General features: G+C 50.3%; 1 protein-coding gene across 1 annotated transcript in view; it reads right to left on the minus strand.

The window, feature by feature from the left end:
• Positions 1-23,643, minus strand: part of ZNF831 (zinc finger protein 831) — a 94,323-nt gene that overhangs the window by 63,173 nt on the left and 7,507 nt on the right. The window contains exons 2-4 of the mRNA XM_026503829.4: positions 6,989-7,140; positions 2,602-6,336; positions 1,333-1,469 (exon numbers count right to left, since the gene is read on the minus strand). Coding sequence (XP_026359614.2) covers positions 1,333-1,469; positions 2,602-6,300 — 3,836 coding nt within the window. The 5' untranslated portion in view covers positions 6,301-6,336; positions 6,989-7,140. The remainder of the gene's footprint in view (positions 1-1,332; positions 1,470-2,601; positions 6,337-6,988; positions 7,141-23,643) is intronic.

A 23,643-nucleotide genomic window follows, 5' to 3' on the forward strand; every position in this document is an offset into this window, starting at 1 on the left:
TCGGTTAAACATCTGCCTTTGGCTCAGGTCATGATCCCAGGGTCCTGGGATCCAGCCCCACATCGGGTTCCCTGCTCAGTGAGGAGCCTGCTTCTCCCTCTCCCTCTGCTGCTCCCCCCTGCTTGTGCTCTTTCATTCTCTCTCTCTCCGGAATAAAAAAGAAGAAAATCTTAAAAAAAAAAAAAAAAAAAAGACTTGCTGATTCACATCTGGGTCCTTGGAGAGGCTGCCTGATCTATCTGTGTCTCAGATTCCTCAAGGGAAAAACGGGGGGGGGGTGTCACTGTACAGTGCCTGGCACATAGGAAGCCCTCAGTGATGCCAGCTCTGGACACGTGGTCCGGCAGACAACTGAAACAGGGGCAGAGGTCTCATCTCAAAGCCTGTCTAGAGGGCACATCATCTCTCGCCATGGAGGTTCTGAGCAGCTGCAGGGAAGAATCAGGAATCTGCACTGCCTCTTGAAGAATATCTCAGCTTTGGGTCCAATATTGACAATGAGGGGAGAAGGCAGGTGCCTTCCAGGAAGGGGAGAATAGGGGGCTGAGATGTGGCCGGGGTGGGGGGGGCGATTTCCAGAAAGCATCAGGACTCTGGGTTCGGAGTGGGAATCCAAGGACAGGAGACAGGGAGGCAGTATGAAGTCACCCTAAGTGGGACAGGAGGCCACGGGAAAACCAGACCCAACAGCTTCTTGGACGGCACAGAGGGGCTGGGGCCTGGTGGAAGAGTGGCCTTTCCCCCTCATCCCCAATGGCTAGAGAGTTTAGAGCAAAGAGGCAAGACCGTCAAGAATGAAAGAACGGTATTAGTAAAATCTGTGCATCCCGTCTGTTGTCTGGAAATGCTGCACATGCACACGTCACAGAGAAAAGTCTGGAAGGGAGCGCCCTGCATGCCAGTAGCGCTCCCTGGGGCAGTGGCAGTACCAGGATGATTTATCACCTCCTCTCTGCTGGCCCGTATTTCCGAACTTTTCTGCAAAGGACATGTACCGCTTGCATAAATAAAAAAGCAATAAAAGCTATAAATAATTAACACGCTCTCTCCTCAGGACTTAAACGGGTGGATGTATTCTCAAGGCAGTTATTTCAAATATTCACTGGATTCCTGGCCTTGGAGAGGTGCCCCTGAAAAGCACACAGTCGGCAGCGGGGGGGAGGGGGGGTGCTGTGCAGATGGGCTGATGGGGAACAAACCCCTAGACCCTCACTCCTACACAGACACCTCTGGAACCCCTGTGAAGGTTTTCCTGGGGTTAGCAAATCGCCCCTTGCAGCTCCTGACACAATGGGCACGCGTGAGACAGACAGAGGTGGTCATACCCCCTACCTTCTGGAATGGATGCTCAGCTTCTGTTTGCCACTCCCCCGAAACATCTTCGCCTTCCTCCATGGCAGTCCTTTCTTCCGTTCGGGCTCAGACACCCGCTCCTGGGACACCATCCCTGAGGCCACTGGGCAGGAGAGCTGAAAATACCAGGCATGTTAGCCTCATGTTGTTCTAAGCCTTGTGGTGTTAGGCCCAGGGAGCACTGTGGCCAGGTCCCCTCCCAGCCCCCAACTCTACCTCTCCAGGAACCCCCGCACCTGGTACCTAATTGCCTTTTGGAAGAAGGAGGGCCAAACTGGGTCTCAGACCACCCTCCTCCACCTCCTCATCTGGGAGGCAGCACATTCTTTATTAATCACCACTCTCACTCTCGGGATAAAGAACAGCCTGCAAGGCTCTGAAGTCCCGGCCCTGCCACTGCTGCCTATGGTTATATCAGAAGAGAGGCTCCAGGACCTTCTTCAGCTGCCCGGGGCCAAGACTTCCCAGAGCAGGACATAATACAGACGCATGGACTCGCTATCCAGATGGGACTGCAAACTTCGCACTAGGCACCAAGTGAGAGCTCCAGAGCACTCGGCCCCTCCCTTTTAGCTGCTCCCAGGGAACTTGGAAGATAGGTTTAATCTGATCACAGTAATTGTTTCCCGAGTTCCTGGCACAATAACTCTCTCTCTCTCTCTCTCTCTCTCTCTCTCGCTCTCTTTTTTAATCTTATTTTTAAGTCATCTCTACACCCAATGTAGAGGCTCGAACTCAGAACCCCAAGATCAAGTGTCCCATGCACTACCGTCTGAGCCAGCCGGGCGCCTGAAAAATTCTCTCCTCCTAAGTAAGAGCTGGTGTTCCACCCGGAGTCTATCTTCAGTAACAATCTCCGTTATATATTCTTCTGTCACCCACAGAGCTCTCCTGGGCAGTGTTTCATTTCACTTTTTGCTGCTGTTACCAGGAAGCTCAGAGTTAATGTCTAGTGATAAAAAGTATCTCATCTAGGGTCTTGGTACAGTAATCCTTTCCTTTGAAATGTACTTTTTCATGATTTTGTTTTGTCTTGTGCTGCATTTCTGGCCTTTACCCTACCCTGCCGTGTCTTTGGCAGCCCCACTTCCCTTGGGAGCAGGCTGAGAAGCCGGTATCACGAACAGCAGCTGTGCCCGGGGTGGCTTCACCCCCCCCCACCCCCCCACCCCCCGTCTCCATCATCACACGTCCCGCCTGCCAAGCACACGCCCCCAGCCCCGGGGCCCCGGGCAAAGAAGATGTTACCTTTGACGTCTGGACCTGCCCTCCTTCTCCCAGGCCCGTCTTCGTCCGTCCTCCCATCACCGCCCTGCTCACGGGCCGGGTGTCTGGACCCTTGTCCTGGGGGCTGCCACCAAGGAAGTGCAGTGCCAAGTACACAGAAGCAGCCTTTTCTTTCTGCTCTGTGGGCAAAGGCAGGCTTCGGCTCAAGCAACACCATGTGAGTCGGGGCTCGGCCCTCAATGATGGGAAAGGGCCGTGGGCCCTGAAGCTCCACAGGGTCTCCGACTGGGTACACGAGGCCAGCTCTGGCCAGCTGGGGGGCGTGGGGGCCATGAGAGAGGAGCAGCAGGAACTGAGCCCAGCCAGAGGCCCCGAGGGAGGGTCTTCCAGGGCATTCTCAGGAGGTCCCCCTAACTCCCTCCTGAGTGCACAGGGACTCGGGACACCCCCAGATGGCCTGGTCCCCACCACAGAGCTGCCCGTGCAGAGGTGTTGGGTGTCAGGGGGCCCAGTCTTCCAGGTGGCACACGCTGGGGTGGGCAGGAAGGAGGCTGTCTCCCTGGGGGCACCGGTGGATGAGCCAGGGGACGGCCCCACTGCTGGGGTGCCAGTGTCCAAGTCTCTCTTCTCCTCTCCCTGCACCCCTTTTCTCCTGCCCCACGGCCTAGAGCAGCCGGGGTCCTCCTCGAAGCTGTCTGTCCCACTGGGGGCCAAGCCTGAGGCCAGGCAGGGAGGCAGAAGGATCCCCGGCCCTGACCCAACAAAGGATGCCCGTTCCTCAGGCCACCTTCTCCTGCAGAGAGGGTCCTGGCCTTGTCCGGGCCCCGGGGGGATGGGAAGTGGTGGGCGGGTCTCTCCCTGAGGCAACCTGAGGAGGTACTTGGGAGGGAAGGCAGTGTCTGCCAGGGCAGCGAGGACACTGGGGGCCTCAGTGGCAAGGTGGGACTGATGCCCAAGGGACGCAGCTGTAGGACAGGGCAAGATCTCTTCCCTCAGCCCCACCTGCCTTGGGGCCACAGAAGGAGCAGTAGAGGCGGCGCCAGAAAGCTCCAAGGGCTTGCCTGGCTGCCCAGCCCTGCCCATCACCACACCATCAGCACTCTCATGCAGCCCCCCTGGCTTATCCCTAGGGTCACTGTCCTGGTTCTGAGATGTCGGGGACGTGGCCTGCACAGGGCCGCCTGGGACCTCTCTTTCTGTTTCCAGAGGCTCTGATTGTTCCTGGAAGCTCAGTTTCTCCACCTTCAGCTTCTTTCTCTCTGAGGGAAGCTTGTCCTCTGCGGGCTGGGGCTCTGCAGAGCCACCACTGGGCCGTCTCGCCACAGTTTGGGTCCACTGACAGGTCTCCTTCTTGTCCCCACCACCACGGGTGCTTCCTTCCAGCTTAGGGTCTGACAAAACCAGCTTGGGAGCCTTTAGTTCACCTCCCTTTAGGGGACCAGGTGATGGGGGCAGCTGACACCCCAGCTTCAGCCTCCCATTTGGAGAAAGCAGGGGGCTCTTGCCACCAGAACAGGGGGGTTCTCTGCAGCTGAGGGTGGGGGGTGAAGTGGCCCTGTTCACCCTGGGCTGGTCATTGCCTCCTGCTCTGGCCACCATCTCCCTCTGCCTGGGGGACTCCATCCCCAAGAAGCCCTCCGGGCCCAGTGGACTTCTGCAAGGCCCTGGCTTGGCCCCCACAGATGTGTCCCCATGGACAGGGGTCCTCCCGTCCTGGGACAGGACTGTGCCTTCATTCCCTGCTAACTCTTCCTGGAAAGGAAGGTCCAGCTCTGTCCCGCTACCCACGGTCACCTCCTTTGCCTTCTTCCCTCCATGGCAACTGCTTTTCATTTTCTGGTAGATTTTCTTGAATGTCTCATTCCCATACACCTGCCACTTGTCCTGGGAGAACATCTTCAGCTTCCTCTGGCTGCACTTCTTACTGGCTGCTCTGCCCTTGCTGGCTGCCCCCTCCCCAGCAGCAGCTCTGTTTCCATCCGGGTCCTCTGCGGGGATCAGGCTGTCTCCAGTGGGGGGACATGGCAGGTCCTCCACTGCAGCCTGTCTGACCAGGGCCCGGGGGTGGCTGCTGGGGACATCTACCAGTCGGGCAGGGGCAGGCCTGGGGCTCAGAGGCTTCTGCCTCCTGGGGCAGGCATCCTGGGGGTCCGGGGGTTCCTGCCATGTCCTGGTGCCCTCGACAAAGGGCAGTGAGTTGCTCCTGGTGATGGGCACACATGCCACGGTGGTAGAGAGCTGGGTGGGGACGGAGTGAAAAAAGAGTGGCCTTGCCTTGTCTGGAGGGGTGAAGGTGGAACGGGCTGAGCTGAGGACAGCAGGCTTCCTCCGGCCGGGCTGCAGAGCCCGGATGTCAAAGTGGAAGGAGTCCTTGTAGGTATAGGGCATGGGCAGGTCGATGCTGCCTTGCTTGCACAGGACCGTCTTGCGGGGCCGCACATTGTCCAGCTGGGAATCGTCCACCACAGCCTGATTGTGGGAGATAAGCCAGGCGATGCGCTCCTCCAGATGCTTCTTCTCCAGCTGGAGGCCGGGCCCCCCGGGCCCCAGGGCCACCTCCCCCTCAGACTCGGCACTGTGCTCAGACAGGCTGTGCAGGGGGCTGCCGGGGGCTGGAGGCTGCTCCGCGCTGTCCGAGCGGGACAGGTAGCCCGAGTCAGTGCTCTCACACTTCCGCAGCCGGCCCTCTGAGGCCTTGGCATCCCAGGGCTTCTCCGAGGACGTGGCCACCTGCTGCTGCTGCAGGGAGCATGGCCGGCCAGCAGTCGGGGACATCTGCTCTGGCAGCTTCCACCTCGGCTGGGAGCCAGCCAGGGCAAGCCCAGGGGAGGCCGTGTGGGCAGAGTCCACGGGGGTCTCTCTGTCAGCACATGTGGACCCTGGACAGGGAACAGCTTCCAACTTCAGACCCAGGGTCTTGGCAACAGAAGACAGGTGCATGGCTGGCGCTGGGCAGTGCCCAGGACCCTGGGTGCCTGGAGAAAGGGGTCTCTCTGATCGGGCCCCACCACCCACCCTCTGGTTGCTGCTGTCCCCCATGCCATCTGCTCTGGAGCTCTCTCCAGCCTTGTCCCCCTCCTCCAGGAGGCTGCCCCCACCTGCATCAGACTCCGAGGAGAGCCGAGAGTGGTTGAGGTGGGTCTGGGTGCGTCTGTGCTTATATAGGTTGCTCTGGGTCTTAAAGGCAATGCCACAGGTGGCACACGGGAAGGGCCTCTCACCCGTGTGGGATCGGATGTGCTTCTCCAGAACACTGGGCTTCAGGCAATCCCGGCCACAGTGTGGGCAAAGGTATTTGCCGGCATTCCGTACCTTGCCAGGGCTCCCCAGCATGGGCCCCAGGCCTGGCGACAGGACAGGCAGAGTGCCCACAATGTTCACGGTGAGTGCCGGGGCCGCTGGCTTCCCCATCTGGGTAGGGCCCGGTCCTTCAGGCCGCAGCACGGGACTAAGAATAAAGGGTACGCCGCCCCCATCCAGGCTGCATGTCACGAGGGGGGCACGTGGCTGGAGGCCCCCCGGAGGCACTGTGTGGTACAATGGGATGGGCAGGGCCTTCAGGAACACGGTAGGGGCCAGACCCTGCTCTGGTGGCAGAATGACAGGGCCCAGGGTCAGGTGAGGTGAGACCTGCCCACCTAGGGCCCCTGGGCGTCCAGGAGCAGGAGCTGGCTGATGCCTGGCAGGCAAGGCAGGGCGAGTGAGTTCTGGCACCTCCATCCTGCATCATCTGGGTGGTCCAGGATGCCTGGCGACCTGTGGGCAACAACCAAAATTCACCGCAGGTACCTCTCTTCTCTCATCATGCAGTAAGCCCTTCCCTGCCCCACCTGGCATTTCATCACCCCACTGGAGCCTGGCAACAATCCCCACATTAGAAGTAGTTACCCCACATTAAGAAAGGGAGCCAGAGGCTCAGAGACAAGTGACATGACACGCAGCTAATACATGGAAAAGCAGGATCTGGACCCAGGTCTGTCTGAATCCTGTCTCTTATTTCACACACCTTACAGGAACTCTTGACCCTCGCCCTCTACACACGTAGGCTTATCACCGTCACCCCCAACACCCAGCACAGTGCCCTGTGCAGAGGGGACACTTAGAAAATGTGCTGACTTTTCTAAGTCCACAGTGATTCCATGCCAGGACTTGGTTTCCAGATCTGTAAAATGGGCAGAGAATCAGCACCTCCCTAGGACCCTCTTCACCCTGGAGTTCTTAGTCTATGCCGCTGGATGAGGGCAATAAGGAAGAAAATGGACTTGAAGGGAAGCCTAACAGATTTAGCAAACGAGAATAGAAGATGCCCTGCTAAATGAATTTCAGACAAACAACATATAATTCTTTAGTATAAGTATATCCCAATCTTGCACAGGTCATGCTTAACTAAAAATTATGTATTATTTACCTGAAATCCAAATGTAAGGGCAGCCTGTATTTTATCTGGTTACCCCATCAGGATAAGGAGCACTTCCTCAACTTCAGCATCAGGCTTGGGTCCCTGCTCAAAGGTGAGGCTTCCAAAACCCCTCCAGATCCAACTGGGACACAATCAGTTCCCTGTCAGCCAGAGAGAAGAGCTGGGCAAATATTAGGCAAGACTGCAAGAGAGACCCAGCCATGTTCTTCAAACCATGGCAGGGGGAGGGGGAAAGCCAAATACAATGGGAAAAGGAAGGACACGTCCGTGGTTATAGGAATGGGGGTCTCCAGATGCTTCTTACTCAGACACCCATCCCCTAAGAGCTCCATAAGCACACTTCGATCATCCCCCAGCTCAGCTCCTTCAGAAAAACAATACATATTGCAGCTTTTTGCAGCTGGGTAATGGAGAAGTAGGCACATGCGGGTACTGGCTCATATTGGCTCATACCAGATCATGCTGGCTCATGAGAGCTGATTTTCAGGAATTCTGCAAGCCAGGTGTTAAACATGGCCATAATTAAAAGTTACATTATATAAATAAGTTATATTAAAAACAAAGGTATACAACTGGATATTCACATGCAAAAGAATGAAGCTGAACTCCCTATCTCACTTCATATATGAAAATTAACTTAAAATTGATCAAAGACCTACATGTAAGAGTTAAAACTACAAAACTCTTAGAAGAAAATGTAGCAGTAAATCTTCATGACCTTGGATTTGGCAATGAATTCTTAGATATGACATCAAAAGCACAAGCAATTAAAAAAACCTTTCAAAATCACATTTTATATAATTTCATACCAAGTTTTAAAATATTTTTTTTACCAAAATTAAACTTCTGTGAATCAAAGACACCAAGATGTACTATATGTTGGCTAACAACATAATAAGTTTTTTTTTTGTTTTTTTTTTGTCTTGTTTTTTTGGTGCAGATCCTGCTCAGATTTTTTTTTTAATGATTTTTTATTATATTATGTTAGTCACCATACAGTACATCCCCGGTTTTCGATGTAAGGCTCGATGATTCATTAGTTGCGTATAACACCCAGTGCACCATGCAATACGTGCCCTCCTTACTACCCATCACCGGTCTATCCCATTCCCCCACCCCCCTCCCCTCTGAGGCCCTCAGTTTGTTTCTCAGAGTCCACAGTCTCTCATGTTTCATTCAGACAACTCACAGAACGGAAGAAAGTATTTGCAAATCATGTATCTGATATGTCCAGAATACATAAAGAATTCTCACAACTCAAAAAAGACAACCAATTCATCTACAAAATGAGCAAAGGACCTGAATACACATTTCTCCGAGGAAGATATACGAAGCCAAAAGCACAGGCAAAGATGCTCGATACCATCAGTCGTTAGAAAAATGTAAATCAAAAACACAGTGAGATAGGACTTCACGCCAGCGTGTCTTCAGCAGTAACCACCAGCTGAAGGACAAGCGCTGCTGAGGACGTAGGGAAATCAGAACACGTGAGCACTGCTTATGGGAATGCAAGATGGCAAACAGCATTTTGTAGGCTCCTCAGAAAGTTAGACATAGAACTACGATACAACCCAGCAACTCAATGTCTAGGTATACACCCCAAAGAATTGAAAATATAAAACCTTATACGTGAACGTTTGTAGCAGCACAATTCAACACAGCCAAAAGGTGGAAACAACCCACATGTCCGCTGGCGGATGAACGGATAAACAAGACGCAGTCCGTCCACGCAATGGGATATTCTTCGGCCACAGCGAGAGTGAAGGGCTGACACGCTACCATGGGGACGAACCTTGAACACGTGACGCTGTGCGAAAGCAGCCAGACCCAAGAGGTCATGTCCTGCGTGACTCCATTTACATGAAAATGCCCGACGAGGCAAAGTCCATGGGCACAGAAAGCGGATTACAAGGTTGCCAGGGATGGAGAGGAAGAATAGGGGGTGGACGCCTGACTGGGCACAGGGCTTCCTTTTGCAGTGATGAGAATGTTCTGGCAGTGCTTCGACATTATGAACATACTTGAATGCCGCCAAGATGTCCACTTTAAAATAATTAAAATGGTGAGTTTGATGCTACGTGAATTTTACCTCAATTAAAATGGTGCTAAATCCTTAAAGCTCCTCACTTACTATTTTATTACATCTCACCGTTACCGGTGAGCCAGGGGTTATTTATGTTGACTGTGTCGCCATGACGGAAATGTCATGTGATGGTGTGGCACTCCACATCCTGGTATCGCCCCGACTTCGGGTTCAGTGATGTCGTGTTCACAGCTTGGGACTGGCCATGGTGGGGGTATTCACACCACAGAAATCGGCAAATGCCACAAGCCAGTCTTTTTTTAATCCTGAAACCAACTCTTCTGTTCTGTTCCTCAAAGACCTATCTAACGTTATGGATCTCAAGCCACCATGCCACCTGCCTCAAAACATTCGACAGGTTATAATTTTTTAAGAGAAGATTTGAAGACGAAAATCTTTAGGGATCAGAAGAGGGTACTGCAATTCCTCAGAGCCGATGTCGAAGAAAGACAATGGCTTACCTCGAGGTTCTGCATCCTTTCTACTAGCTGAAGAATTTCGAGATGCTTCCCAGGGGAACCATCAGACTGAGTTCCTGTCCCTGTTTCCTTGGCTTGCTGGTGGATATCCCTGAGACCCAGATCCCTCAGCTCTGAGAACAGGTCACTCGGGCAGAGCTACAGGGAGAGCTCCTGAAATAGTCTGTGAGAGCACGGAGCGAGGTGCCAAGCGTGGAGTAAGTAACCCACTTATTTGGGTTTCCAAAGATAGGCCTTGATATTTTGAACTATTAACTAGCGAATCCTCCCCCACCCTTTCTTCCCTCCTACCCCATCTCTTCCCCCATCAGTCAGCAGGCCCCATTCATTGCTTCTGAGAGGAGATGCTGTCTCACGCTGGGTTCCCCCAAAAAAGATGTCATCACAAGGATTCTATTTGGGAGGTGATCCCAGGAAACACTCGTAAGGGAGAAAAAAGACGAGGTGAAGGAAGCTACAAAGTGTGTGTCACGGGGCAGGTAGAGCTGGACCCCGAGGGGACTGATGAGAGATCACACAGAACACACATCTCAGGGACCCCACAGGCAAGGAAGCTGTCACGCATCGAGGGTCCTCCTGAAAGTGGTGACATGCGGGCTGTGCAGCTGGCCAAGTGTACACACCGGACGGCTCTGGGGTCCCAGATGCTGTCAGGCCCACAGTGCTGCCCGAAGCTGGCTCCTACATGTGGAGGGGGGATGGGCAGGCAGGGCTCTCACTGGAGTTGCTGTGGCAGAAACAGAGCAAAGTCTTCCGGATTCCAGAGCCAAAACCCTAAGGAGGAAATCCATTTCCCATTCTCAGTTATGATGGTCCCTGAGTTGGGAGGAGGTGGGAAGGAGAGGTGGGAAGAAAAGGAGGCCTTCCAAAGCTGGCTTCAGGGGGGAGTTGGGTAGAGGGGTGACCTGGACCCCACTCCCTGAGGCAATCAGGCGAGGGCCCAGGACAGAGCAAAAACAGCCCACTGTGCGTGCCCAGGCAAGCAGGATGGAAGAAGCCTACAGGGCTCCCACTCCCCAGAGTAAATACCGGAGCCCCACAAAGGGCCTCGGAGGGACCAGGAAAACTCCAGTTGGGTCCCAGGGGTCCCGCTGGGGGAGCTGAGGACTGATGACCACGTGCCCCCTGAAATCAGCCCACCCTTTCGGGAAGGAGAAAAGCAGCCCAGACTGCCTCAGGGAGGCACGGGGCTTCAAACAAAATTCCAGAAAAAGAGTGCTACATTTCTGACCCACCTGCCACGATGATTATTGTGCTCTCTGCAGCCTGTTCTGTGATCACAGCAAAGTCGACACCCTTCAGGAGCAGCTGAGCCCTCCCGGCAAGATAATGAGCCAACTAACACCTTCCTCCAGGGAGATGGCACTTTTCTCAGGGGAAACCTCGAAGGGCTGCCACTAATTTTTCTCACTCTGGATCACGGCAGTAGCAGGTCCTATTATCCCCACTGGACTAACGGGGAAGCTGAGGCACAAGGTGGTAAAGGCAGGCACGTCGGGGAAGTCTCTGGGAAGACCGCCTGGTTGGCAAGACTCATTGCTAGGTGATGGTCTCCTTGCCATCCTGAGGGTCCTCCTGGCAGAGAGCTTGAAGGACCCCTCACCTCCTCCATTCTGCCACATGTGCAGCCCCCCACCTCCTCTGAGCCCCCAAGCTCGTAATACTCTTTGGAATGAGTGTGCAGCTTTACAGGGAGGTAAACAGAAAGGTGGCAAAAGTTGCAGGAAAGTGACTATTGCCAAAGCTCCCTTTTTTCAGAAACAACCCACAAAGGGGCCTGGGCAAAGAAAGGGCATGGAAGTGCCACAAATAGTTTCTAAAAATGCATGTTTGGGGCCCTGAAAGAGAAGGCTATGGAGAAATGTACCCAATGTGTTAAACACATTGAATTTTTCAGGAAGAACCTGGTGCTGAGTCCACTGTTTTAGCTCACAGTTTCCCAAGCTACAGTCTGTCGCCTGCTGTGCGGTGTGGGGACCTCTTAGACCCTTACTTCCTCCCAGTCCCTGGGTAACTGGGGTTTGCTGGAATACAGTTACTTTATTTTTTTTTTAATTTCTCTCTCGCTCTTTTTTTTTTTTAAGTTTATTTATTTGAATAATCTCTACACCCAACATGGGGCTTGAACTCAAGACCCTGAGATCAAGAGCTGCATGCTCTTCCAACTGAGCCTGCCAGGCACCCCTGGAATACGGTGACTTTTAAAAGGGAGCTGTGTGCACAACAATGTGAGTGTACTCAGTGCCACTAGACTGCACACTTAAAAACACCTGAAACAATAAATCGTATGTTATGTGTATCTTACAACTTTCAAAAGGTAGGGGGGAAAAAAGGCATAGGGGGGCTATATCATTACCCAATAAGCCAAAACCTTACACTCACACAAAAACCTGCCCACAGATGTTTATAGCAGCTTTCATCATAATGGCTAAACTTAGAAGCAACCAAAATGTCCTTCAGCAGGTGAATGGATAAGCTGTGGTCCATCCAGACGATGGAGTATCAGCCAGCACTAAAACAAAATCAGCTACCAAGCCGTGAGAAGACGTGGAGGGAACTTCAATGCATACAACGTGGAGGAAGCAAGGCTGAAAGGCTCTGTCCTGTATGATTCCAACTATATGACTTTCTGGAAAAGGCAAAACTATGGAGAGAGTTAAAAGAGTGGTTGCCAGGATTTGATGGGAGGGAGGGAGGGAGGAACAGGTGGAACGCAGAGGAGGTTTAGGGCCGTGAAACTCTTCTGTTTAATACTGTAATGGCAGATACGTATCATTATACATTTGTCCAAGCCCACAGAATGCAGAACACCAAGAGTGATCCCAAATGTCAACTCTGAACTTCAGTTAATAATGGCGAATTAATCCTGCCACGCCAACCGTAACAACATTCCACACTAAGGCAAGATGTAAACGCAGGCCAAAGCAGACAGGAGGCTGGGGTGAGTGCTATGCAGGAGCTCTCTGTATTTTCCCGTTTCTCCATAAACCAAAAACTGCTCTAAAAAAAATGAAGTCTGTTAATTTTTAAAATTAAAAAAAATCAGAACAATGTTTAAAAAGACGCGTGAAAAGATCTTTACCCCTATCAGCCAAGAAACACAAGGGGTATATGTGATGCCATGCTTTGCCTATCACAGTAAATAAAATAAATCAATAAATAAATTCTTGTAATAACTGGAGGGAAAAAAAGGATTATTTTTTTTTCTTAGGGCTATTACTAAAATATATAACAGTCTTTTTAAACATATACCTGTGGGGCCCTCAGATGATCTTGCACAACCAAGCAGCAGGGTCCCACGCTTTGGGGAATGTACCTCTAATCTAAAATCTTGACCTGGGACACCTTCAGTTAGATGCTGCAGATCTTCTTCCCTCAGCCCTGTGCCCCCAAAGGAGCAGCCACGGCTCCCTGGTCCTCTGGTGAGGACCAGCAGGTCAGTGCAAGGGAGGAGGACAGCTGGGCCAGGACTGGTTCCGGGGGAGCTCTGTCCCTCCTCTGAAGGCCGCACGTTCGCCAGGTGGCATCTCTGGTCAGGCATCCCTGGGGCCCGGGGTCCCTGGCTGAAGAAAGACCCATCTCCCAGGCTCAAATTGCAGTTCCGCCGCTTACCCGCTGACAGGCTGCAGCGAGTTCCTCTCACTTTAGGATTCTCATTTGGGGACAATCAAGGAGAAGAGAGAAACTCCCCACAGGCTCTAATCACAGCCTAAATGCAAAAGGGTTAACAATCCGCTGACAGTTACTGACATTTCTTTGTTCCTTTTCCAAGTTCATCAGTTTCGCTTTGGTCAGCCTGAGGCGTCTATGAGCCTCAAGAGAGGGGGACTTTCACAGGTCGGGAGCAGGCACGGCTGAGCCTTACCCCGTGCCCTGTGCCGCCCCAGGGCTTTACAGGGGCTGAGTCACCCAGTACACACAAGGCTCCCGCTCCGGAAGGCGCGTTGCAGGGTTCCAGAGGAGGGGGATGCTGAGGGAGGGAGAGACTTGCCCCAGGGCAAGCTGCCTGGCTGCGTGCTCCCTCCTGAAGAAGGCAGACAGGCAGAGAAGCTAAGCGAGCTTCCGCTTCCCGCTCGCACAACAGATTTCTGGTAAGACAACAATCTTGACAGCAGATACTGTTGTTGAGGGCAAAAGGTTTTTCACAATTACCTTCTCTCTGTTTGACGTTTTGGGCTCCGATATGAGAGGACCTGCACCTGGAGGTGAGTGGGCCCCAAATCCAATGACCTGCAGACAGCCAACACGAAGACCATGCGACCAGGCAAAAACAGAGGGGCGCGGCCACAAGCCAAGGGCACCTGGCCACCTGGCAAGACGTGGGAAGGAGCCTCCCAAGAGCCTGCGGAGTGAGCCCAGCCCTGCCCACACATGGATTTCAGATTTCTAGACTCTGGACCGTAGGAGACCACACTGCCATTGTTTTAAACCTCCCAGTGTCCCAGGGGGACGTGGTTACAGCAGCCCCAGGACATTCATACAGGAAACAGAAGAAAAGGCTCCAATTTTCTTGGCCCTGAAAGATAGTGAGGGGGCATGGGCCCCAAAGAGTAAGGCGAGTAGGACAGAAGGTATAAGCCTGGGCAACACCAAGCTGTCCCCCATCTCTCTGTTGAAGCCAGAGCAAGGTAAGGCTGGGCAGAGGGAGGCCCCTGGGGCTGAGCCATCCTGAGCTGCCACTGGTCCTCTTGGAGGCTGGACAGGGTCTGGCTTGGGGCACATGGTGCCAGGAAGGGGGGCACCTGGTAGGAAGAGTAGCTCTGTGATGAAACCCTCTGAACGGGCTGAGTGGACCACCAGATGCCATGTTGGAAATACTGCGGGTGGAAGAGGGGCAAAAGGATATGAGATGAGGGGACCCAAGAGGACTGGACATTTACTTTCATTTGCTCTGCAGAGTGGTTAGAGAGAGGGCTTGGGAGGCAGGGTCCAAATCCTGCCTTGCACTTATTCGTGCTGTGACCCCAGATGACCTGCACAACCTCCTTGTGACTCAGTTTCCTCACTGTAAAATGGGGAACAGTAATACCTCCCCCATAGGGTGGTGTGAGAGTTACATGGATTTTAAGTGTGCCTGGCCTAAAGTACCAGCTCAAGAGAGTCAATAAATACATGTTAACCAGGAGTGGGGCTTTAGAGAAGAGCCAGTCAACTGCAGGCAAAGGAAAGGAGCTCTCTGCTCTATGTGTGTCTGAGCTGCAGAATGAGCTCTGTTTCTTCATGCCATGAAACTCTATGGGAATCATTACATTTAATGGCTGTATATTATTAACCAGTGGCCCAGATAACCCAGTGTCCCAAACATGGCCCAGCACACAGTGGGTATTCAATAAATTACCTGTTGCATGAATGAGGTGTGGCATTGGAGAAGACGATAAAAAAATGGCCTAACTTGGATGAGGAGCTGTGTCAGGCCCATGGCAGATTCAGTGACCCATCCAGTGACTGCCCACATTGTTCCCCCAAGAAAGAATTTCAACTGTAGTCAGGACCCAAGGAAAGCAGAGGACACCCCAGCTCCTGTGCCCCACACAGTCAGGCATGAGGGCAGGTGGGACTCGTGTCCACGAAACTCCAGCGTAAAGAGACTGCTCACTTGACATGGACCAAGCCATGCTGCTCTAGTGTCTCATCTCTCAGAAACCCCAAAGGTTTGTTCAGCGGAGCCACGACACGTGAGGAGGTGGAGCAAAAATGAAAATAATCATTTCAATCTCTTGGCAATGCCCCTAGAAGTCAACTCCATAAGGAAACAGTAGAGTAAAACTCACTTGGTTCTCACGCCATGAGCACCTCACCACTGAGCATAACCCCAGTGTTAGCGGTAATTTTCATGTACCGTGCACCAAATAGACAAGTCCCCTGCTGCATGTGGTGATCAAGCAAGGAAATAAGATAAGCTTTAACACCAAAGGAAAAACTAACTGAGTTTGAGGTACTGAGAAATACTGTTAGCAGGTTGCAAAAACCAGCCTCGATCCCTCACACCTCCCTTTTTCCATAGCCTTTGCAAGGGGACTTTGCTGCTCTTCCCATTAAGATCTGGAGACTTTTCCCCTACCCCTCGACTCTGGGTAACAGCATGGCATCAGTGATCATGATCTTGTTCCGAGCCTAGCACTCAAGAACTCTGTATGCTTCCACTCTGCCTCAGCCATGAGAACAAACCCCAGCTAGCCACCTGGAGGACGAGAGACAGCGGGGAGCCAAGACAAGCCCTCCTGGGGAGGCCGCCTTAGTCCAGCCAGTCCCCCACAGAGCTGGCTACTGCCCACAGACACCTGAGTAAGCCCAGCCAAGACAAGACCCACTCAACAGAGCCCAGCCTCATACTGACCCATAGCATCATAAGCTAAACAAATGGTTGTCATCTTAAGCCACTGCGTTTGGGGTTGTTAGGCAGCAAGAGCTAACTGAATAGTACGATAGCGACATGGTGCCTACCTGAGGAATTTTGAGGGTGATTTTTGACCAGTGGTGATTTTTGCCTTACTATATCCCTCGTAGACTTTGACTCCATGATAACCCACTTTTCCCGGGATGCATTGCTGGGATAGACAACTGCATCAGCATTGAAAGGGGTCAGAATTGATTAGTTCCTCTGGCAGTGGCACTGTCCTCTCTGTTTCCTTCAAATATCGAAAGGTCTTGACATAGAGTTTCTTCAGCTCCCCTTTTCCCACCATTGGTCACCCCTCCAGGCTGACTCAGCTTTGATGATGGCCTGTATGTCTGATCTTTGCCCTCTGTTTTCTTGTCCACTTCTCTGAAAGGCCTTGACAGCTCATAAATTAGCATTTTAACCTATAGCAAGATTATCTTCCACTGGTTCTTAAGGCAATCAGCTCAAGTACTCACATGCTTTTTGACATCCATTTGAGATCAACACTGTTTGTTGGAATGCAAAAGAAACAGCTAGGAGAGAGGCCACAGGACACACAGGAGAGCTCTCACTGGCCGAGTTGGCAGCATGGATTCCTGCTCTCCCTGGCTTAGAAATACTGTAAGCTCTGCCACCCTCGGTCTCATCAGCTGGCCGCTGTTCCAAAATGACCGGGACGTTCACATTAACAAAGCACTCAGTTTTAGTAGAACATTTCAAACAAAAAGTGGTAGAATGTATCAGCACTGCTCAGGGTTACAGTAAATAGAGGAGCCCCATTTTATTTCCACATATTGAAAATTCATTTTTTCGCCCGTTCAAATGTTTATGGGGCATCTAGTCCATGCCAGGTGCTATCTCACGTGCCGGTTTCCCTTACGATACACTAGGACACAGACAGGTGAGAGAGTTTTCTTAAATAAATTATATAATGCATCAGAAAATACGTGTTATGGAAAAAAATAAATCATGTAAGGAAGGGTAGGAGTGAGGTGGGGGAGGTGTGGGAGGAGGCAGGCAAGGAGGGAGGGTTGCCATTTTAAGTGGGATGGGTCAGGTGAGCCTCACCCAGAAGGTGATGCCTAAACAAACCCGGCAAGCTAGTGATGGACTGAGCCACAGGGGTATCTGGGGAGAGGGTTTCAGACAGCAGGAGCAGCAATGCCAAGGCCCTGGGGCGGGAATGTGCCTGGCAGGCTTGAGACATGATACACTAAATAAAACGGAAATACATTCACGGATACCAACCTGCCCGACTATATTTTGTGATTCTTTCAGGGAAAATCTATTTCCTTGGACCTTTGTTTCCTCAACTGCAAAGCGGGGAGGAAAAGGTCTAGGTATAAAATGACCCACAACTGTAGCTATAGGCACCCTTCTCAGTTAAATGACAAGACGCCTGTCCTTACCACCGTTGTCACTGTTACTCTCCACTATGGCAGATGGAGAAAGCACAGCTTAGAGCTCTCTTGTTGGCCAAGAGATGGGGATAACCCAAAGGGGAGAACCGTCCTCCAGGACCACCTCCCTTTATCCACAGAACACGAGTTCGAAGGTCACCTTTGCTAGCTGTCGTGCATCCCAACACCAGTTCTCCGCACCACAGGCCTGGCCACGCTGGAGGCTTATCATGACCCTTGCAGCTCAGAACACATAAAATAAAATGGTACATAACACCACAATTCATGATCGCCCGGCAGGCTATAAACAGATTTGTGTGTTTACAGTATGAAATAACATAATTCAGAATATGGTATTGGAGATGATTATTGTTTTATATGATTATATTAATTAGGCAGGAAAACTGCAAACAGATGTGGTGCTGAATTCAAAGCAGAGTAGGACACAGGGTCCCATAGATTGATGGGATTCAGAAGATTACAAGAGTTAACCCCTACCTATTCAACGGCCCCTACCTATCCCAAGTTTGGGAATGCCGCATACGGGTAGGCATTCTTTGTTCGTTTGTATCCTGTGTGCACTAAATGCAATGCACAGACCCACATTACAGGGGCCTGTGGGCTCTACTCATTAAAGGCATGTCGATTAGGACCCACAAAGATGACGCTTTGGCTGAAAGGCGATGGTACTTCTCCAACTTCTCCATCTTCTGGCAGTGCCAGCCTGCACTGAACTTTGTTTTTGTCAATTAAGCTACAATTTACATACGGTACTGTTTCCCTTTTTGGCGTCTGGCTCCGTGAATTTTGATAAGCAGACACAGTTGTGTAGCCACCAAGACAACGGAGATACAGAAGAATACCTCCTCCTCCTAGTTACTCCACACCTCTTCTGATCTGCCTCTTCCCCTTCCCTAGCCTGGCAATCACAGATCTATTTCTGTCCCTATTGTTTTGCCTTTTCGGATGTGATATAAACGGAATTGTATAACTTTTCTAGTCAGACTTCTTTCGCTCACCCTAATGCCTCTGAGATGCATGCAGTCTGCTGTGCATTTCATGAGTTCATCCTTGTGATTGCTGGGTACTATTCCAGTGTGTGGGGGTGCCGGAGTTTGTTTAGTTACTTTCCCAGCCTGCTGGGTGGTGTCTGAGAAAGTCTGGGGGGGCAGTCAGGACATTCACCACTGCCTAACAGAAGGAGGCCACCCCTGCCCACGGTGGCAGTGGAAGCCATGTGGGGAGCAATAACAAGGCATCCTCTGTCTTCCAGGCGCTGCTCTCTCCTGGGGAGATATCAGTGATGGCCCTGTGGGAAGCTAGATTACCACCCTCCCAAAGGACTAACGAGAGGCTCCTCCTTGGGGGTTGAGACAGTGAGCAACCTGGTCTTCTACCCACCTGCTTCTCCTGCTGAGCAGTATCAGAGAAAGCTTGCTAAAACAGAGGCTTTAACCGAGCCAGGCTCTCATAACATAGCACCAAAAAAGGCCACATTTCAATCAAAACTCATTTGTCATACCAAGAAGCAGGAAGAAACTGACCAAAACAAGAAAATCCATAGGTGTCAACACAAAGATGCAAGAAATGTTGGAATTATCTGACAAAGATTTTAGAGCAGCTATCATAAAAATGTTTCAATGGACACTTATGAATATGCTTGAAACAAATTTAAAAAATAGAAAGTTTCAGAAAAAAAAAGAAAGAAAAGAAAAGAACAACCAAAAGGAAATTTTAGAACTGAAAAAATACTATAAACAAAATTTCAAAAATTCAATGAATGGGCTCAAGAGCAGGATGGGAGGGACAGAGAAAAGAATCAATGTATTTGAAGATAAAAGAACAGAAATTCCCAGTCTGAACAACAGATAGAAAACAGGCTGAAAAAATGAACAGAGCTTCAGGAACCTGTGGGGCTAACATAAAGTGTAACATTCACGTCATCAGAGTCCTGGCAGGAGAAGCAAAAGGGGACTGAGCTCAAACAGTATTTAAATAATGGCTGAAAAATTCAATTTGGCAAAAGACATAAAACCTACAGATTCAGGAAGATAGTGAACCCCAAACAAGATAAAACCAAAGAAACCCTCACCAAAATACACCAGAGTCAAATTTCTGAACTCTAAAGAAAAAAAAAAAATCTTGAAAACAATGAGAAAGAAATGACACCTTACCTAGAGGGGAAAAACCATCTAGTTACAGCAGATTTCTCATCAGAAACTTGGGAGGCTAGAACAAAATGGTACATTTTGAAAGGGTTGAAATAAAAGAACTGTCAACCCAAATTCTATATCCAGAAAAAAAAAAAATCCCCCTTGAATGAAGGGGAAATCAGGACATTCTCAAATAAAAGAGAACCAAGAGAATTTGTCACCAGCAGACCTACCCTAAGGAACAGCTAAAGGAAGTTTTCTAAACAGAAAGGAATAATAAAAGAAGGAAACTTGGAACATCAAGAAGGAAAAAGAGTAACAGAGTAAAAATAAAGGTAAATACAGGTAATATTAGTATACCTATAAAAATACAGGTAAATTCTAAATTTCCTTTAGAACTTTTTCAATGATGTTTGATGGCTGAAACAAAAATAACACTGTCTGATATGGTTCTAAATTCATGTAGAATATTTAAGATAACCATAAATGGGGGAGTGTAGATGAAAATAAAGTTGGTACACTTCACTCCCAATGGTAAAATAGTGACACCAGTGGACTCCGATGAAATACGTGTCTACGACATCATACAGAGAACAACCACACACTCAATATGGGGCTAGCTGATGGAGTCTGCCTAAACCACAGGCCACGAATGTGGTCTCTCTGCAACTGTATAGCCTAAGACTGGAGATGATGTGTCTGTAGCCTTCTTGACAGAAAATTAGGGCCCCGGCAGTCAGAGCACAGCCCATCTGTGGCTGGGTGGCGGGGGGGGGGGGGGGGGGACGGTCTACACAAAGTGGCTGCTCCCTCAGAAGACCTACTTCCTCCACACAGCCCATGAGCTCTGAAGAGCTCTGTCCCTACTGGCGTCCAAACTCCCAGTGCACACCCACATCTCCAGCTTCCTGCCTGCACTCCAGGGTATTTACCTACTGTTTACCCAGCAACTCCAGACAAGCTCCCGTCTGGTTAACCCAGTCAACCTCTCTGCTGTTCAATGGCAAAACCACAGCTTCTCCAATGAGGTCTGAACCCATTCCAAGTATGCCCTTTCTTGGGTAATCTCTCTACCCTAGGGTACCACACAGACTTGCCTTATATCTTATAGTTGGTCTTTTATTACAGTTCATCGTTTTTATGTAAAATTTCTGGAGTGTGAACTACTGTGGTTTCTTCCTAATTAGACACTGACTACTACAGAATTCTAGGAGTGGTCTCAGGACACAGATCCCTAAAGATGGAATCTAGAGACTGATTTGGTCATGCCCCTGGACTTGAGTGTGATGCTGAGTTCCTTGCCAATGAGAAATGTGCTGCTTGTAGCCCCTGACACGCAGTGCCATCACAATTAATCAAGCTATCATCTGTGGTTGCCTGTGATAAAGTGCCGACTGGAGCACGTGCCTCGGGAGTTCACGTGGCTCGGGCTCTTGCCACATGGCAGTAATGATGACTACAAGGGCTGTGGTGTGGGATGAATGTTTCTGAATGCCCTTCAGTGCTTACGGAGAGAAAATGACAAGCTCAGGTCTGTTAACTCCCACCTCAAGTCATGGTCTGAGAAGCAGACAGCCTCCAAGACAGCCCTACAAGAATCTCTTCTTTCTCGTAGCTGCAGGGCTGACATTGCTGAAAATCAAACACAAAATGTAATGGTGCAAGTTGCTGAATTAAAATGGCAGCTGAATTCACAGTCTTGCCGCATTTCTTATGTGAAAATTAGGTCATTAGTGGGGGAAAAAATGAGATCCTTGAAACGTGGAATAAGGACATCTTATTGGACCTCAAGAAATTGACAATGTTGACGTCTGCGTCATCCTGAGTCTCTCTTAGCAGCAGCAACAGATTCCCCTCCAATGTCCAAGACCTGTCTCTATCAACTTAAAAGCCCTGTGATACCCTCCTCGAAAGGAGCTCCTCCTTCTTCTCCGAACCCACCCTAACGACCCCGTTGCCAGAAGACCCCTAACGAGAATCAAGTCTCAGCATGATCAGGTGGACAGGTATACATTGTGACCCAGGAGGAAATAACTTATCCACCAAAAGAGCTGGAGGCCTTTGCTAATACACAGTCACAGAAACATGGGTGCTATTTACGTGGGAACAGATTCTAAGGACACTGAGAAATACATTAGTGAGGAGCCACTTGCGTCTCTGAAAACCTTTGTGGTTGCTGTTTTTTCAGGCCAAGTATGGCTGTAGGGGATGCCACCCTTGGGATAGGCTCCTTGATTTCAATGTGATGTCTCAACCCCAGTACAGCAGAGGCCAAGTAGCAGCACTTAGTCGTCAAAGGCAGGTAGGCCATGTCAACCACACAGCAGTAGGGAACGTGTCAGTAATCAGAATTCTTTGGGCCTCAGAGATCTTTAGCAGTGGATGCTTGATCATGGTGTCCCTAAAAGTGAAAAAGGTAGGGGTGCCCTGAGTGGCTCAGTTGGTTAAACATCTGCCTTTGGCTCAGGTCATGATCCCAGGATCCTGGGATCGAGCCCCGTGTCGGGCTCCCTGCTCAGCAGAGAGCCTGCTTCTCCCTCTCCTTCTGCCTGCCACTCTGCCTGCTTGTGCTCTCTATCTCTCTATCAAATAAATACATAAAATCTTAAAAAAAAAAAAAAAAGAGTGAAAAAGGTAGTCAGCCTGCTAGGACACTGCTTGAAGCACTCTAAGTGTGGTAGCAAACAATCTGACTTGAGTCACCAAGTGGAGAATCGTGGCCTTTCATCCAGTTTTCAGACCTAAGTCAGTTCACAGGCCAGAGGCCCCTGAATGACAGGCGTGCTAGATCCCCTGAAAGAGGACCCCCACTATTGCCACAAAGACACGCTGCCAATCTTCCTCTTAGCCTTCCCCAGAGAGACCTATGGCCACATACTAGAGTGACAGTAGTTGGAGGAGGAAATAAATACTCGAACTTTTCAGGGAATACTATATAATCCAAGGGTAAAGAACCCAGAGCAGCTGAGGTCCTGCCCTAAGGGCATGGGAACTCTGGAATGGACCATAACCTCACAGCCAACTGCAGAAATGAGGACTGGAATAGCTTTAGGTGTGATCTCTATTCACGCTGTACCGATGGGTCTGTTTACATACACTAATCATCCTCTACTTCTTTATCCTTCTTCATACATTTAGATTTTATGCATGAGTTATTATTGGAGGTTAACTTTATAACTTGGTCTCTAGGGACGAGAATATTCAGGAAGCCCTTGACTGAATTTGAGTAGTAATTAGTATAGCCCATGACGGATGTAACGACTGTTTGTTCTCATTTTGAAAGAGCTAAAACTTCTTCAATTGTAGGAAGGAAAGATGTATCTTGTTAGGCAGAAATATAGAGTTGTTTCATTGTGTTAAGGAAGTGCCAATATGTACATGGAAGCTGAGTGGCCACGGGGGCAGGCCATGTCAGTTATTAATTTATTGCCTGTCAGCGCCAAATGCACCCTTCGACATATGCTATATGATAAACAGTGCAATTCCTTTAAGATTTTAAAGAGGGCACAATGTTAAGGGACATTCCAGGAAGGAGAGGCTTCCTGCAATTTTCGGCAGGGGCCAAGGAGAGGGTCAGTGGTGTGGGTGCAAGGACATCTGCTGGAGCCTACCCCTGCCAAAGTCCCCAGATCCATTGCCCCTGAAATCTTGCAGCCTCAGCCTGACACTAAGCTGTCTGCAGCCCCACACATGGAAACCAAAGCTCCTGCTCAGCCTGCATGTACCCCGCCTATGGCCAGAGAGTCACATGGCTGTGTCGCTCCATCTGCATCCTGTGCACAGCCAACCTGGCTGGGGCGTCCACAGAGAACCACTCCACCTCCCACCCATGCAGCCCATTAGCTCCAAAGGGCTCTGTCCCCACTGGTGCCCAGATTCCCAGTGTACACTCGTGTCTCCTATTGTTCATAACCTGCTGACTGCCTACACTCTGCAAAGTGCCCTATTGTTCACCCAGCAACTCCAGAAAGCTCCAGTCTGGCTAAACCAGCCAGCTTCTCTGTTGTTCGAGAGCCAAGCCATAGCCTCTCCAATGAGGTAGGAACCTCTTCCAAGTTTGTCCTTCCTCTCAATTCTAAAGTACCCTATAAAGTTTCCTTACATCTTATAGTCATTCTCTGCAAAAGTATTACTTCTTGTTTTAAC

The sequence above is a fragment of the Ursus arctos genome, unplaced genomic scaffold (genome assembly GCF_023065955.2).
Source record: "Ursus arctos isolate Adak ecotype North America unplaced genomic scaffold, UrsArc2.0 scaffold_16, whole genome shotgun sequence".
NCBI classification, from domain to species: Eukaryota; Metazoa; Chordata; class Mammalia; order Carnivora; family Ursidae; genus Ursus; species Ursus arctos.